Source organism: Coenobita brevimanus, chromosome 35 (genome assembly GCF_032717465.1).
Source record: "Coenobita brevimanus isolate Jiangsu-jjx chromosome 35, ASM3271746v2, whole genome shotgun sequence".
NCBI classification, from domain to species: Eukaryota; Metazoa; Arthropoda; class Malacostraca; order Decapoda; family Coenobitidae; genus Coenobita; species Coenobita brevimanus.
Window position 1 is genome coordinate 17,819,024 of NC_136988.1, and position 14,925 is coordinate 17,833,948.

At 43.3% G+C, this 14,925-nt stretch overlaps 1 protein-coding gene across 1 annotated transcript in view; it reads right to left on the reverse strand.

Annotated features, from left to right (window-relative positions):
* Nucleotides 1-2,876: 2,876 nt before the first annotated feature.
* The window catches only part of rdgBbeta (cytoplasmic phosphatidylinositol transfer protein 1), a 28,420-nt gene continuing 16,371 nt past the window's right edge, over nt 2,877-14,925 (reverse strand). Inside the window, exons 6-9 of the mRNA XM_080269604.1 lie at nt 9,665-9,763; nt 7,222-7,377; nt 4,520-4,666; nt 2,877-3,119 (exon numbers count right to left, since the gene is read on the reverse strand). Of these exons, the coding sequence (XP_080125730.1) occupies nt 2,877-3,119; nt 4,520-4,666; nt 7,222-7,377; nt 9,665-9,763 (645 nt within the window). The remainder of the gene's footprint in view (nt 3,120-4,519; nt 4,667-7,221; nt 7,378-9,664; nt 9,764-14,925) is intronic.

A 14,925-nucleotide genomic window follows, 5' to 3' on the forward strand; every position in this document is an offset into this window, starting at 1 on the left:
GTTTAAATAATTCGCTTGATTAATTTATACTATACAAAGGGTGGCTCATATATGTGTTCACATCAAGTGCTTGCAAGTAGACAGCTATAGATTTGTATTATTTGTTTTCGGAGGGCATCATCATCATCATCATCATACACCACCATCATCCTCATCACCTTTATTATCACCATCATCAACATCATCATCATCACCATCAACACCACATTACATCATCAACACCAGTAAGTCCCAGAAATCAAGGATAAAGCAACAGAGAACTTACTACTCTACAAACTATCACTTGGCAGTAAAGTGGATTTGGAGACTTGAACACCTCTTCCTTGCTGATTTATTCTGTACATTACACTTTAATATCCTCCTGTATGTTACTGTATGTGAGAGGGGGGGTGTGAGTTGGGAGCAGAGCAGGGGGGGTGTGAGCTGGAAGCAGAGCAGTGAGATGGCAGGGGATAGGACGACGTGGAGGCAATTTGTTTGTGGCCACCCTGTACGGAATTGAGGTGTCTGGCAATAGATAGACAGATGTTACTGGTGCATAGTATGTTGATAACGATATAGCAGTGTATCGTTTATAAGGACTCCAAATCCAACATGCATGCGTTAGCCTTGGTCACCTAAAGGCGGTTCTCCATGCTGCTCAATCTCTGGCAGCCTCCCTATTCAGTCCCTTATCCCTGAGGTCACACTAAATAGCATACAAGAGAATGTTAAGGAGCAATCTGTAAACTGATATGGAAGATGGCACTACATTGCCACCTGTCACCCAAACTATGAAACAGCGTTAGGCTTTTTTTTTACTCTAACTTGGCCCAAATTTTCATCCTTTTGCAGCTTATTTCATGTAGCTCAGTGGCAGAAAAAGACAACACTGAGGCTCTGTATCCCTTCCATTGCATTTCTCTGAATCCTTAAATCATGCTTGAGAAAATGAAGAACTCAAGCTCTACCCTATCTCTCTCCCACCCAACATTTCCAACCTTACACTGATTATTACCACCAGTAAAGTGATTCATTGAGTCTTGTGGCAGGCCTCACTGTGAATGTGTTATGGGTGATGAAAGGAGTATCATCTGAAGTAAAGAGTAACAGTCAGTCCCATATTACCCCCTTCAAGGTATAGGGGTCTGAGGTTATCATTATGCAGTATCCTTATGGGAAAATGACCAGCCTACTTCCCATGGTACACCCATTAAAAAAATACTGGCTACGCTTCTGGTGTGATACAATATGGCATATAGACCAAGTCGTTCTGAAGTACCACCAGTACCAAATGAACATGGTTTCACTTTTACATATCATTTCAGAGTTCAACACACCCAGAAGTAAGGAATATTTTTTTAGTGGGTGTACATAACTGGAAAACCTCGTCACTCCTTTGCGGCTGAACCTATGCATGGACAACAGTGTGCCTGGGGTGGTCTAACACCATCTAAAGGCAGTGTCATCTGTTTCCTGTATACAAAATCAGCATTAAAAACTTGCAAGAGCTTGATGGAACCACTGTGAACCAGCCATAACAGAGGACATGAAGGTGGGAACAGAACCACCACCACAACTTAAGACACTTGAACAATGACAACACAAACAACCTAAGCCAACTTTAACCATTTGAATTTCACAACTTCACCCCAATGCTATACAAGCTGGTCCATATATACAGCTCCTCTTCCACTCCACTGGGTGACTTCATATGTGTTGCAGGGACACCTCAGTAGCATTACCAACACCTATACTGCATCATTTATTTCCCTCTCACACTGCCCCACCTATGCCCACAACGCATAAGATACCATCAAGCAAGCTGAGTGGTATTTATGGACCACCATGTATTATATATTCCATTACTGCTTCCACCACATGATATCATTCAGCTGCAAAGATACATTTTGAACTGGAAGAGTTAGATATAGCCTTCATAGAGCCACAATCATATCGTAACATCATAAAGGCTTCAACACGCTTGCATGTGTCAGCTTTAGTCATCTAATGGCGGCTCTCCATGCTGCTCAATCTCTGGCAGCCTCCCTAGTCACTCCCTTATCCCTGAAGCCACAATCTATTACCTCACCCCAGGTCTTTTTCAGTCAGCCTCTCGCAACCCTACCCCTGGCGTTCACATTTCTTACTTTCCGCATTCAACTGTCATGCTACATTCTCTCAACATGCCCAAACCATCTCAACCTGCCCCTCCTCATCACAACACCAATACACTCCAACCCAATCCTTCCTTTCAACTCTTCAGTCACAATCCTAGCCCCCCACGCCTCAATTTAAGGAAGCACTGCACATATATTTAATCACTGTCGTTTCTTAAATCCAACATAATCATCTGTGTAGTCTACGTGAGACAAAAATTAAGTCATTAGAATGAAGTGGTTAATGATTTTACGTCATCAAAATCTGGCGCCTAATTCAACTTGACAACAGGGACCTCTCTGATCACTGAACTGGAGATTTCTGTAACTATTTCAACCATGATATGAGGTAACTGGTTTTGCATGTTGCAATGAAAGGCCAGGATGCCACATCTAAACACCCCAGCTTAACAAGTCTCTCCTGAAATTAATAAAATCATCTAGTGACAGCAATGCAAAATAAAAAAAATAAAAAAAAATCAACCTGAACCCTTGACCCTGATGACATTTTGAACTCCAGATGCTAGGACTGTTTGACCCACGATGGCAGGTACTTGGCTGTGCTTGGTGTAGTGACAAAGACAATGATGACTATACCTATATCCTCCCAGTCAAAAATCCCCTTCTGAAACTAATAAAATCATCTGGAGATAGCAACATACAGTAATATAAAAAAATACATGTAGATATATCTTCAGACTGAACCCCATCTCCCGAGAAAAATGTGAGCTGCTGACTCTATGACCATTTGAACCATGATGAGAGGTAGCTGGTTTTGCTTGGTGTTGTGGGTGATGCCTTACTGCTGTTGCTGCCACCGCTGCCCTGTGACGAGCCTGATGCCAACTTCTTCAGTGACTTCTTGTTCCCAGCCGTTCCCTTACCTTCATCTTCACCTTCTTTGCCTCTCTCCTCCTCCTCTTCCTCCTCACCTTCCCTGGCCTCCTTGGTTGGACTGTGCTCTGCCTTCCCATCTGATGCCTATAAAAATGAAGGAAGGTTTTACAGATGGTACTTTTACCTGCCCTCCCTCACTGCTCTTCCTCAGATGCTAGAATTATACCCATCCATCCATCCATCATCCAATCCTTGCTTGCTCCAACAGGAGAATGAGAGTCTGGGGCTCACTTTGTCCCGACATGTAAGGCAAGAGTGACCAGCCTCACTCACCCCTGAGTAGCAATTATGTTGGTAATAAACTCTAATCATCCCTCAGATATAAACCCTCACAAGCTCAATCTGGTTGAAAAGCATTAACCCACTAAACCACCAGGCATCATCAGTTTATATGGTTACTGTCCAATATAGTATCTATACTCCATTTCACCAAGTTTGGCGCTGTCAACAATGTCCTCAATGCCTCTTGTGTTGATGTAAATCCTTTGCAGTGGGTAAACCTCTACTTATTACCTTGAAAACTAATATGTAAGGGCAATACATAAAGATATATCCAGTTCTGAGGATCTTTATCAATGTTACTGGTGTTGACGACATCACTGAATGTGCCAGACTCGGTGAAACAGAGTATAGTTTCCTGGTTTACAGAGAGCCATTTGACCTGTCATTCAATGTAGTCCCATGAAAGCAGCACTACATCAAGTGAGTGGATGGTAGATGCCCACACATATCCACATTTGGAAAAGTTGTTTATTGGCAAGATACAAGTTTTGGTCAGATTTGTTTCTTGCTTTTTTTCTTTTTTTAACAGATGAAAATTGAAAGGAAAACAAAGTGAATAACAAATTCCATACACCAAAATCTACCTATCACCAGATGCCTTCCTCCCATGATGTGTGGTCACAAACAAATTATCTCCATGTCACCCAGTCTCTGCTATACGGCTGCCCTCTCTCCAACTCACATCCCTATCTCTCATATCCCTCTACATCCCATTCCTCCATCTCATTCTTGGTTTTCCCCACTCCCTCTCCCTCACCACCTAACTCACATATACTCTCCTGGTCAGTCTCTCATTCTCCATCCTCTCCACATATAAAGGTAGTGCAACCACCATCCACTCACTTGATGTAGTGCTGCCTACTTCTTCCTTGGCCTTTATCATTCTTTTTCTATGCCTGCCCTCCTCTCTTCCTATTTCTCCCATCTTTCCTGTCACTTCTTATTGCTTTTCTTTTCATTACTGGTGGCTTTACATTGAGTGACAAGCCAAATAGCTTCCTGTAAGCCAAGAAACCATTTACAACGCTGGGTGGTAACTATATAACCAAAGCATACGTGCACCCTACATGTCAACAAGTGGGTTGGTGGAGGGTTAGTGCCCCTCCCCATAAAACAAATAACTCAGAGTCAATGGCCACCCCTTATGGGATTATGGCATCTGGCAATAGACAGACAGACAGGCTAAATTAACACAAGGGTACCTCATGCTGGTGTGAGCGTATCTTGGCGTTGGTGGTTTCCTGCATGCCGCTCTCATAGGTCCGCACATCCTCCAGTGTCATGCCATACCATTCATCTATCCACGCAAATGCCTGACGGTGTCCCAACAACAATACGTTTCGAATGGCCTGAGGAGGGAAAAAATAAAAATAAAAAATAATAATAATGGACTTACAACAAATTTTACTGATCTTTCAAAAATTGCACTGATATGCCATAAAAATCAATCAATCAATCTATCTATCTATCTATCATCCAAACCTTTATTGCCCCATCAACAGCATAAGGGCGTAGACTACATTACTTAGCCCTGACATTTAAGGTGAAACCAGCCAGCTGCACACCCCACAATGGTAATATGTGAACAATAAACACACCAGCAAATGGCTTTCTGGGCTATATAATAATTATATATCACTCAATGTAGTGCTGCTCTCGGGTGTCTGCCCTGTCCTCTCCTCCATCCTTCTTTCCTTCCATCTTCTTCTATCTTTCCTTCCTTCATTCTTTCCTCGTCCTTCTGCCTACAGGTGACTTTACACTCGCTCTTCTGTCTTTCATTCCTTCATTCTTTCTTCTTCCTTCTGCCTATGGGTGACTCTACACTGAGTGACAAGCCAAATGGTTTCCTGTACACCAGGAAACCACTTACTATGCTGGGTGGTAACCATATAACCAAATTTTGGCGCCTGGTGGTTTAGTGGGTAATTATTGTGCTCCAATCGGATTGAGCTGGTGAAGGTTTATATCCAAAGGGTGGTTGGGGTTTATTGCTCACGTAATGCCACTCAGGGATGAGTGAGGCTGGTCACTCTCATCTTAAATGTCAGGACCAACTGCCTAGCCCCGGGCTCCTACGCTCCTCATGGGGCGACGTAGGATTGGATGATGGATGGATGGATGGATGGATATAAATAAAAATACATACATACATACATCATCCAATTATGTGTTGCCCCATGAGAAGCATAAGAGCCTGGGGCTAGGAAAGCTGGTCCTGACATTTAAGATGAGAGTGACCAGCCTCAATCATCACTCAGTGGCATTACATAAGCAATAAACCCCAACCACCCCTTGGATATAAGCCTGCACTGGCTCAATCCAATTAGAGCACCTTAATTACTCACTAAACCACCTGGTGCCATAATTTGGTTATATGGTTACCACCCAGCGCAGTAAATGGTGTTCTGGTACGCAGGAAACCATTTGGCTTGTCACTCAGTATAGAGTCACCTGTAGAAAGAAGGAAGAGGAAAGAAAGAAGGAAGGAAAGACAGAAGAGGATGGAAGGAAAAAATGAAGAAAGAGAGGAATGGGCAGCCACCCAAGAGCAGCACTACATAGAGTGAGCAGATGGCGAGCACCCCCACCTACTGCAATAAATATAATCATCATCATCATCATCATTATCATCATCATGAATAATAATTATAATAATAATAATAATAAAATAATAATAATAATAATTGAGGGGATTAACTGCCAAGAAGACAAGCCAAAGGGTCAGACTGTATTCTAAAAGGCTCAGAAAATTTTTTACTGCCTTGATCATGCTTAGTAACAACTTCTGTGTTTTACTTCTCAATATCCTCCTACATATTACTGATGAAGTGTAATGCTATATGGTGGTGAGACCCGGGCAGTAAAGGAAGGGGATATTAGTAGGCTCAAATGTACAAAAATTACAATGATTAGGCCCGGGGGGGGGCTAGGTTTACGGCTGAAGAGTTGAGAGGAAGAATGGAACTGGGGTGTATTGGTGTTGTGATACGGAGGGGTAGATTGAGATGGTTTCGGCATGTGGAGAGGATGGAGGATGACAAATGAGTGCTGAGGGTGAAAAGTGTGAATATCAGGGGTAGGGTTGCAAGTGGCAGACTGAAAAAGGCCTGGGACAATGTCATAGAGTGTGACCTCAGGGATGAGGGTCTGAATGGGGAAGTTGTCAGAGATCAAGCAGCAAGGACAGCTGCCATTAGATGACCAAGGCCAATGCATGCAAGCATGTTGGAGCCTTTATTAATGATAAAATATAAACCATACATTCACACTTCATACCACCCGCCAAGTACAGTACATATAATCTAACAACTATCACTTCACCAGAAAAGAACTCTCACTAACCCAAGGCACAAAATCTCCACTAGTCTCTGCCATCTAAAAAAGTGGTGGTTTATGAAGGTGTGTGGAGTACTGGAGGACAGGGATACAAGCCCCACAGTCCTCCCACCCCATATTCTCGATGGGTAAGGAGACTCCCTAGCACCTCTTCCTCAGTAAATTATTTTTCAAACTAGCCATTAATATCCTCTTTTTTCCTTCTTATATCTTTTAAACGTGGAGATATGTTGCATGAATAGCACACAATACAGTAGTGGAGCAGAATCAGAAATAAAATGGTAAGGAAGAGGTCTTAATGAGGATGGCATTCTTGTGTGATTAGGAAGCTTACTGATGACTTTTCCTTACTGGTTTATTTCTGATGCTGCTCCCCTTCTATATTCTTTGGTTAATCAATCTATTCTGACATGAAAAATGATATAAAAAGCAAATGTGAGGATATTAATGGGTAGTTTGGAAAATAATTTGTTAAGGGAGAGGTGGTAGGGAGCCTTTTTACCTGACGAGAATATGTGCTTAAGCTTCCTAACCGCACCAGAATATTGCCTGTACTCTTACTAACCCGATGCACGAAGTCCTCCACTCGCGTCTGGAGTCCAAAGACTTGGAATGACACGTTCACCAGCTTGTATGAACACATGATGACCTCCTCCGCCTCGCGCCAACCCTCACGCAACGGACCACGGCCAGTTTTGACAGATTTGAACAGAGACAGATCCTGCAAAGGTGGAATGGGACATGACTAAATTGCTGTTTTTGATGAGGAGAACAATTTGATGATGATAACAATAATGACAACGATGATGATGATGATGATGATGATGATGATGATGATGTAGCTGTGATATTAAAGAATTTACAATGATATTAATGGTAATGACAGATCCTACAACGTTAGAATGGGAGCCAAGTATGGTGAAAGTGATGATGATGATGATGATGATGATGATAATGATGGTGGTGGTGATGGTGGAAGTGATGATAATGATGATGATGATGATGAAATACCTGACATGAAGTGATAACTGTAATACTGCTGGTCAGATTAATACTAATGGACTGCAATAATTTCTTAACATTACCGGCATATCTCTAACCCCATTTTTCAAGAGAACAAAGGCTAGGGACAACGCACAGTTTTGCAATTTCTATTAAATGTTCATTAATTTCTCACCTAATATTAGAGATATCATCATCATCATCATCATCCAATCCTATGTCGCCCCACAGAGGAGCGTAGGAACCCGGGGCTAGGCAAGTTGGTCCTGACATTTAAGATGAGAGTGACCAGCCTCACTCATCCCTGAGTGGCATTACATGAGCAGTAAACCCCAACCACCCTTTGGATATAAACCTTCACCGGCTCAATCCGATTGGAGTGCAGTAATTACCCACTAAACCACCAGGTGCCAAAATTTGGTTATATGGTTACCACCCAGCGTAGTAAATGGTTTCCTGGTGTACAGGAAACCATTTGGCTTGTCACTCAGTGTAGAGTCACCCACAGGCAAAAGGAAAAGGAAAGAATGAAGGAAAGAAAGACAGAAGAGGGAGTGTAAAGTCACCCGTAGACAGAAGGACAAAGAAAGAATGAAGGAAAGAAAGACAGAAGAGAATGGAAGGAAAGAAGGATGGAGGAAAGGAAAGGGTAGACACCCGAGAGCAGCACTACATTGAGTGAGTGGATGGTGAGCGCCCCCACCTACCACAAATATTAGAGATAAGTTCTTAAAAACTATTGTGTAAAACTGCAATGAAAAGGTTGTATTCCAGCAAGACATACTATACTCTCAGTCTAATTAAAAAGCAAAACTGAAGGCAGCAAATAACTGCAATATTAAAATGGATATTATGTTGTGATTGGATGTAACATATCATATCATTTATAAAGGCTCCAACATGATGGCATGCACTGGCCTTAGTAACCTAATGGGAACTCTCCACACCGCTTAATCTCGGCAGGCTCCCTATTCAATCCTTTATCCCTGACGTCACACTCTATGGCCTTATCCCACATCTTTTTCTGTCTGCCTCTCACAGCCCTACCCCTGAAATTCACACTTCTCTCCTTCTGCACACAACTGTCATCCTCTATTTTCTCTACATGGCCAAACCTCAATCAATCCCTCTGCATCACAACACCAATACTCTCCAGTCCCATCCTTCTTCTCAATTCTTCAATTGTAAACCTAGTCCTCAGGCCTCACATTCAAGGACACACTACACATCCATCTAATCATTATAATTTCTGTACATTTAAGCCTATGACAACTCCCTTGTTATACTGAATTTTACCATACAGCATTACACTCCTTCTCAGATAACAAAAAATCAAACTGAAGGCAGCAAATAAGTGGATGTATCAGTGTGTATTAAGTTAAAGACCACATGGCAGTTAACGAAGCAGTGATTTTCTGAGAGCTGTGCTGATGTGAGTTATATCCAACGTGGTCTTTAACTGCACATCCTGACTGCTGAATAGTGAAGAGTTTCATTTAATTAATTTTGTTCATTTAAAAAGGTGCCAACATACTTCCATGTGTAAGCCTTTGCCACCTAATGGAGGCTCTTCATGATACTCAATCTCTAGCAGCCTCACTGTTCTGTTCTCATTCAGCCCCCTACCCTGACGTCATAGCTTAACAGTGAAAAACAATCTTAAGAGAAATTATGTTATGTGATAGGAAGCGTTATGAGGAACACACTGAGGTGGTTTGGCCATGTGGAGAGGATGGAGGGTGAAAGACTGACGAAGAGAGTGTATGTGAGTGAGGTGGAGGGGGGAAGAGGGAGGGGGAGGCCGAGGATGAGATGGAGGGATGGGGTGGAGAGGTATATGAGAGAGGGGGGTGTGAGTTGGGAGCAGGGCAGTGAAATGGCAGGGGACAGGGCGACTTGGAGGCGATTTGCTTGTGGCCACCCCAAACGGGATTGAGGCGTCTGGCAATAGATAGATAGATGGAACTACTGTACAAGAAATGAGTACAGTGCACATTACAACCCACCTCATCTTTCTTGTAGTGTTTCTCATCCACTGGGTCTGTGAGAATGTCCACGTGGTCCACTATTCGGTTACGCAACTCCTCCTCACTGACCTCCAGGCACTGTGGGATACAATCTGGCATCAGATGGTCCTGCACGGTGTTTAAGTGCTTACACAAGGAATACACTCTGTTATTATTAAAAGTAGCAGATGAGGTCTATATCATAGCTATTTTTACATACAACTAGAACTGGGTAGTGTACTAGGTACTGTTGTATTACTACAGCTGCAGCCTCAACCCCAAGTTCAGGACCTGGAACGGTGGCGTCTTTGCCGTGGGTCTACCCTCCAGAGGCTGTCAAAGCACAAGAGGAGGACAGCATTGGGGCCAAACCACTGCAAACCCCCCCGGCCCTCATGGGGCCCAAGAACCTGGGAGTGGCTTTGGTCGCCCAGGCAAGTACCACATCTCCCAACACAACACACACAACAACAACGTTTTTTCTACACCGAGAAATGACTACCCGGCTGTCATTTCTCGATGACTTCTTCTAGCCGGGGACATTGAAAGCAATCCAGGACCCACCAACAAATACATATGTCCAACATGCTCAAAACCTATCATGTCGAGCCGACAGACAAGGAGTTCAGCTCAGTGCAATTCCTGCAAGAACTGGACCCATTACACCTGCACATCACTTGCATCCGGAAAACATTACACAAACATCCGGACCTGCTCCTTATGCTCCTTCCCCCCACCCACTAACCCCTCCACCAACCCTACTCCTACTTCCTCCACATCTGCTCAGCCAAACCCAAAGATCCGTCCCACACCATCCAACCCCCCAACCCCTCCCATTCCACCCCATCCTAATCCACCCCAACCCTTACCTCCATCACAACTTTCTCCTACCCTCTTCCCCTCCACCCACACCACCACCTCTCCCCCGTTGCTGCAGCAGCCAACACACATCGCACACACACAACATAAACATCTTTCAGTTAACATAGATGGCATAAACACCAAAAAACAAGAACTCACACAATCCATCAAACAACAGAACATACACATTGCCATCTTACAAGACACAAAACTACACAGAGCACAGAAAACACCGACATTTCGTAACTTCACCACCATTCGACAAGACCAGGCCAACGGCAGTAGTGGTGGACTCATCACCCTGGTACACAAATCCATCAACTTTGCAGATACCAGCGCACGCAGAAAGTCACTTCTCCCCCAAATGACACCACAACAGAAATACAATCAATTAAAATATGCACTGGTAACAAATCACATATAACAATTTCCAGCACATACATTCACCCCCAATTGTCCCCCACAACACCACACAATTACTCTCCAAAGATACACCACATCACTAACATACCCAACATCATCCTGGGTGGTGATTTCAACGCCAAGGCATTGGTCTGGCATGTCAACAACCCTGACACAGACAGAGGGCTAGTACTACAATCCCTGACAGATCATTTTTTCATAGTGAATAATCTTCATCAACATACCCATATCCCACACCAAGCCCTCTTCCTCCCATCATCCCAAGACATCACCTTTTGCTCCCCAAACCTCGCCCCCACAACATCCTGGAGAGTGATCTGATCACCTTACAATCATTATCACTACCAAAACCAGAATTACCCCAGCTGGCCACAGACACACATACACCAATTATAAGAGAGCCAACTGGGAGGCCTTCACAACTGAAAAAGAACAAGATTTCAAAACATTAAACAGTACACCCATCACAAACATCAACAATGCTGTGCACACTTTCAATACAATTGTACAAAATGCAGACAAAAGACACATCCCTAGAGGCAACAGAAAGAGACACAACCCCAACTTCACACCAGAAATTTAAGGCCTCATCAGTAAACGGTACACACTACAACACTCCCCAACACCCCATACACAAGACACCGTACAACAAATACAAGAACTCAACACTCAAATAACCAATAAAATATCAGAACAACAAACACTAAACTGGAATAATTATCTCCAAACACTTGACCACAAAACAAACCCCAGCAAACTCTACAAAACATTAAACAGCATCACACTCTCCAACAGCAACACTACACAATCACATGCTGCCATCACAACAATAGGCACCATACCTTCAAACAAACAACAAGCAAATGCTCTCATCAATCACTTTTCGTGTCAGCCATCTAAACCCCCATCGCGACGACCGACGTATCATCCAACGTAAGAGACAGTTCCCCACAGACCCAGACTATGCACCTTTCACTTACAATCAGACGAAGCACATCATTAACAACCTCAAGCACTCATCTGCCTGTGGACCAGACAACATAAGCAACATTCACCTTAAACACCTTGGACCATATGGCATAAAAGCACTCACCAACATATCGAACTACAGTTACTCACACAAAATAATACCCAACATCTGGAAGCATGGCATTATCATCACTATCCCTAAACCCAACAAAGACCCCAAGTTACCTTCCTCACACTGCCCCATCACACTCTTCTGCATCCCCTCTAAAGTCACTGAACGACTGGTACTACTACTAGTTACACCTCACACCCCCCTAGCACCATCATAACATGGTTTTAGGCCACTACACTCCACAAACACTCTTCTTACAGACCGTACAAAGTTTTTGACAGCATGAATTCAGCTATACCACCACACAGAACACTCATAGTCGCACTAGACATTAGCAAAGCTTTTGATGCCTTCCCCTGCCACAAACTCACAAACAAAATATTCAACACAAACATGCACAATAACACAAAAAGATGGTTGGCAAACTACTTAGCAGGTAGATGTGCACACGTAACATTTGCCCGTCAGTCTTCCAACATCAGAAACTTCACAAATGGCGTCCCCCAAGGATCTGCTTTATCCCCTACCGTCTTTAACCTATACCTGCACGACATACCCACACCCCACACACCACAGATACACATAGATTCCTATGCAGATGACATAACACATACATGTACACACCAAAATGCAAACACAGCTACACACATCCTCCAACCTTACCTCAACACACTACACGAATGGTTGACCACAAACAGGCTCAAAATAGCCAGCGCCAAATCTACAGTGACCCTTCCCACAAACTGGACAGCAAAACACAGTCACATTCCACACCTCACCATAAACAACACTCCCCTACCACACACACACACACACACACACAGACACATACACACACACACCAAAAATCCTTGGTGTAACATACAATACATCAATGTCATTTAAACAACACATCACAAACATTAAATATAAAATAACACCAAGACTAAATGCCTTGAGGTCATTTGCCCATACAACATTTGGACACAACAAAGAAACCACCACTACAGTATACAAACAATATATATGTTCAATGATGAATTATGCAAGCCCTGCTTGGGCTCCTAACATCACTAAAATACACTACAACACTCTACAGGCCATACAGAACAAAGGCCCTAAAAATAATCACAGGCTGCACAGCTACTACACTCACAGACTACCTACATCAAGAAATCATAATCCTCAAAGTCAAGGATCACCTAGACATGAGAGGCACCCAAATTCTCACACGGCCTCCACAAACCCACAACATCCACTACACTACATGGCAGCACATCCACACACTCCAAGGAACATCAAAACAACACCCAGCACACGATATCATACACAAATACTGTCATCTCTCCCCCTCCTCGCCTGCTTCAGACCAGCTTCCAGAAGCATATCCATACTCAAATCACTTACTGCTCCATTCAGTCACTTAAAGACAACACACAGCTGCATGCACGGCCTCCTGATATCCACCCTTCTGAATCCTATCTCCCTCGTGAGGACAGGGTCCACCTGGCCAGGCTGAGATGTGGGCATCATCCAGCCCTCTTAAGTTACCAGAAGAGGCTGGATGACCCTGTTACTGATGCCTGTCCAGGATGTAACACAGCACCCCATACTACTAAGCACATTATGGAAGACCACACTGCATACAATCACCTATGCCAACAACACAACATACACTCCTTGAGAGCTCTGTGGGAAAGCCCGGTCTCGGCTGTAGCCTTCCTTAGGGACTTGGGGCTTTTCAGCCAGACTGCTTAGGGAACAACTACTACTACTCCTACCCCAAATTCACATGAAATGTAAACCTAGTGGACCACAGGCTCAAGTTTCCCTTCTGCAGCTCATCATCCCCCTTTCAAGGAAGAGGGAGGAAACTAAGAACTATTTACATAACAGAGCAGCCCAGTTATATAGTGCCACCACATGAAGGCACTCCTCTCCAACACCTACATACAACTGCTGCTGTACTGTGTATTGTGTAGTTGTAGCAGATGCAGCCCCTGGATCATCTGAATGTGAACCCATGGACTGCAAGATGAGGTTATCCTTGCGGTGCAGTCCATTATCCTCTTTTGGGGGGATAAGAAGGGATTAAAGGGGTAATTGTATAACTTGGCACTATCCTCCTTTTGGAAGACAGGGAGGGAGTTGAGGGGCATTTGTATACCTGGGCAGCAGTGCCACCTAAATTTACTGGAGCCACTGTGAAAAGGCATCTCTCTCCATCACTGTATATTGTGTGAAATTAGCAAATAAACTATACTGGCGGCTATTGGACTTTAACACATAAATCGTCTTAAAATTGCTGATTACCGGAGCGTTAATACGGATGTCAAAAATGGCTATCAATGACAAGAACAATCAGTATCACAATAAGCAATAAACAGAGGCTGCAACAATAGAACAATGGCACACTGAAAATAGTATTGTACAGAAAACCGGAACTTTAGAACTCCGAACTGATGAAAAATGAGAACAGCGAGGGACTGGAATAGAGAAATACCAGAATACTAAAAGGATATAAGAAAAGATAAATAATCTCCCTCACGCACCGTACTGAATTACATTAACTCCTTTCCATGACACTTCTTATTTCATTCTTGCTACTTTCAAACAAATACTGACAAATTTAAACACACTTCATGCTATCTTATATTGTGGGGATGGATCAGTCTGCTGGTGTGGGTGTGAGTATGGTTGTAAGAGTAGGAATGAGTATGCAGAATAGACACTGACATCACTGAGTTGTTCCTGCAACACACACAAGCTTGCCTGGTGGAGTGGAAGAGAGGGGTTATATACGGACCACCTTGTGTATTCATTTTAGAAACGACTTCCAGATGTGAGGCAGTTAATTTATCGATCTCTCTATCTATCTACCTACCTATCTATTTATCTGTTTATCTATCTATTTGGT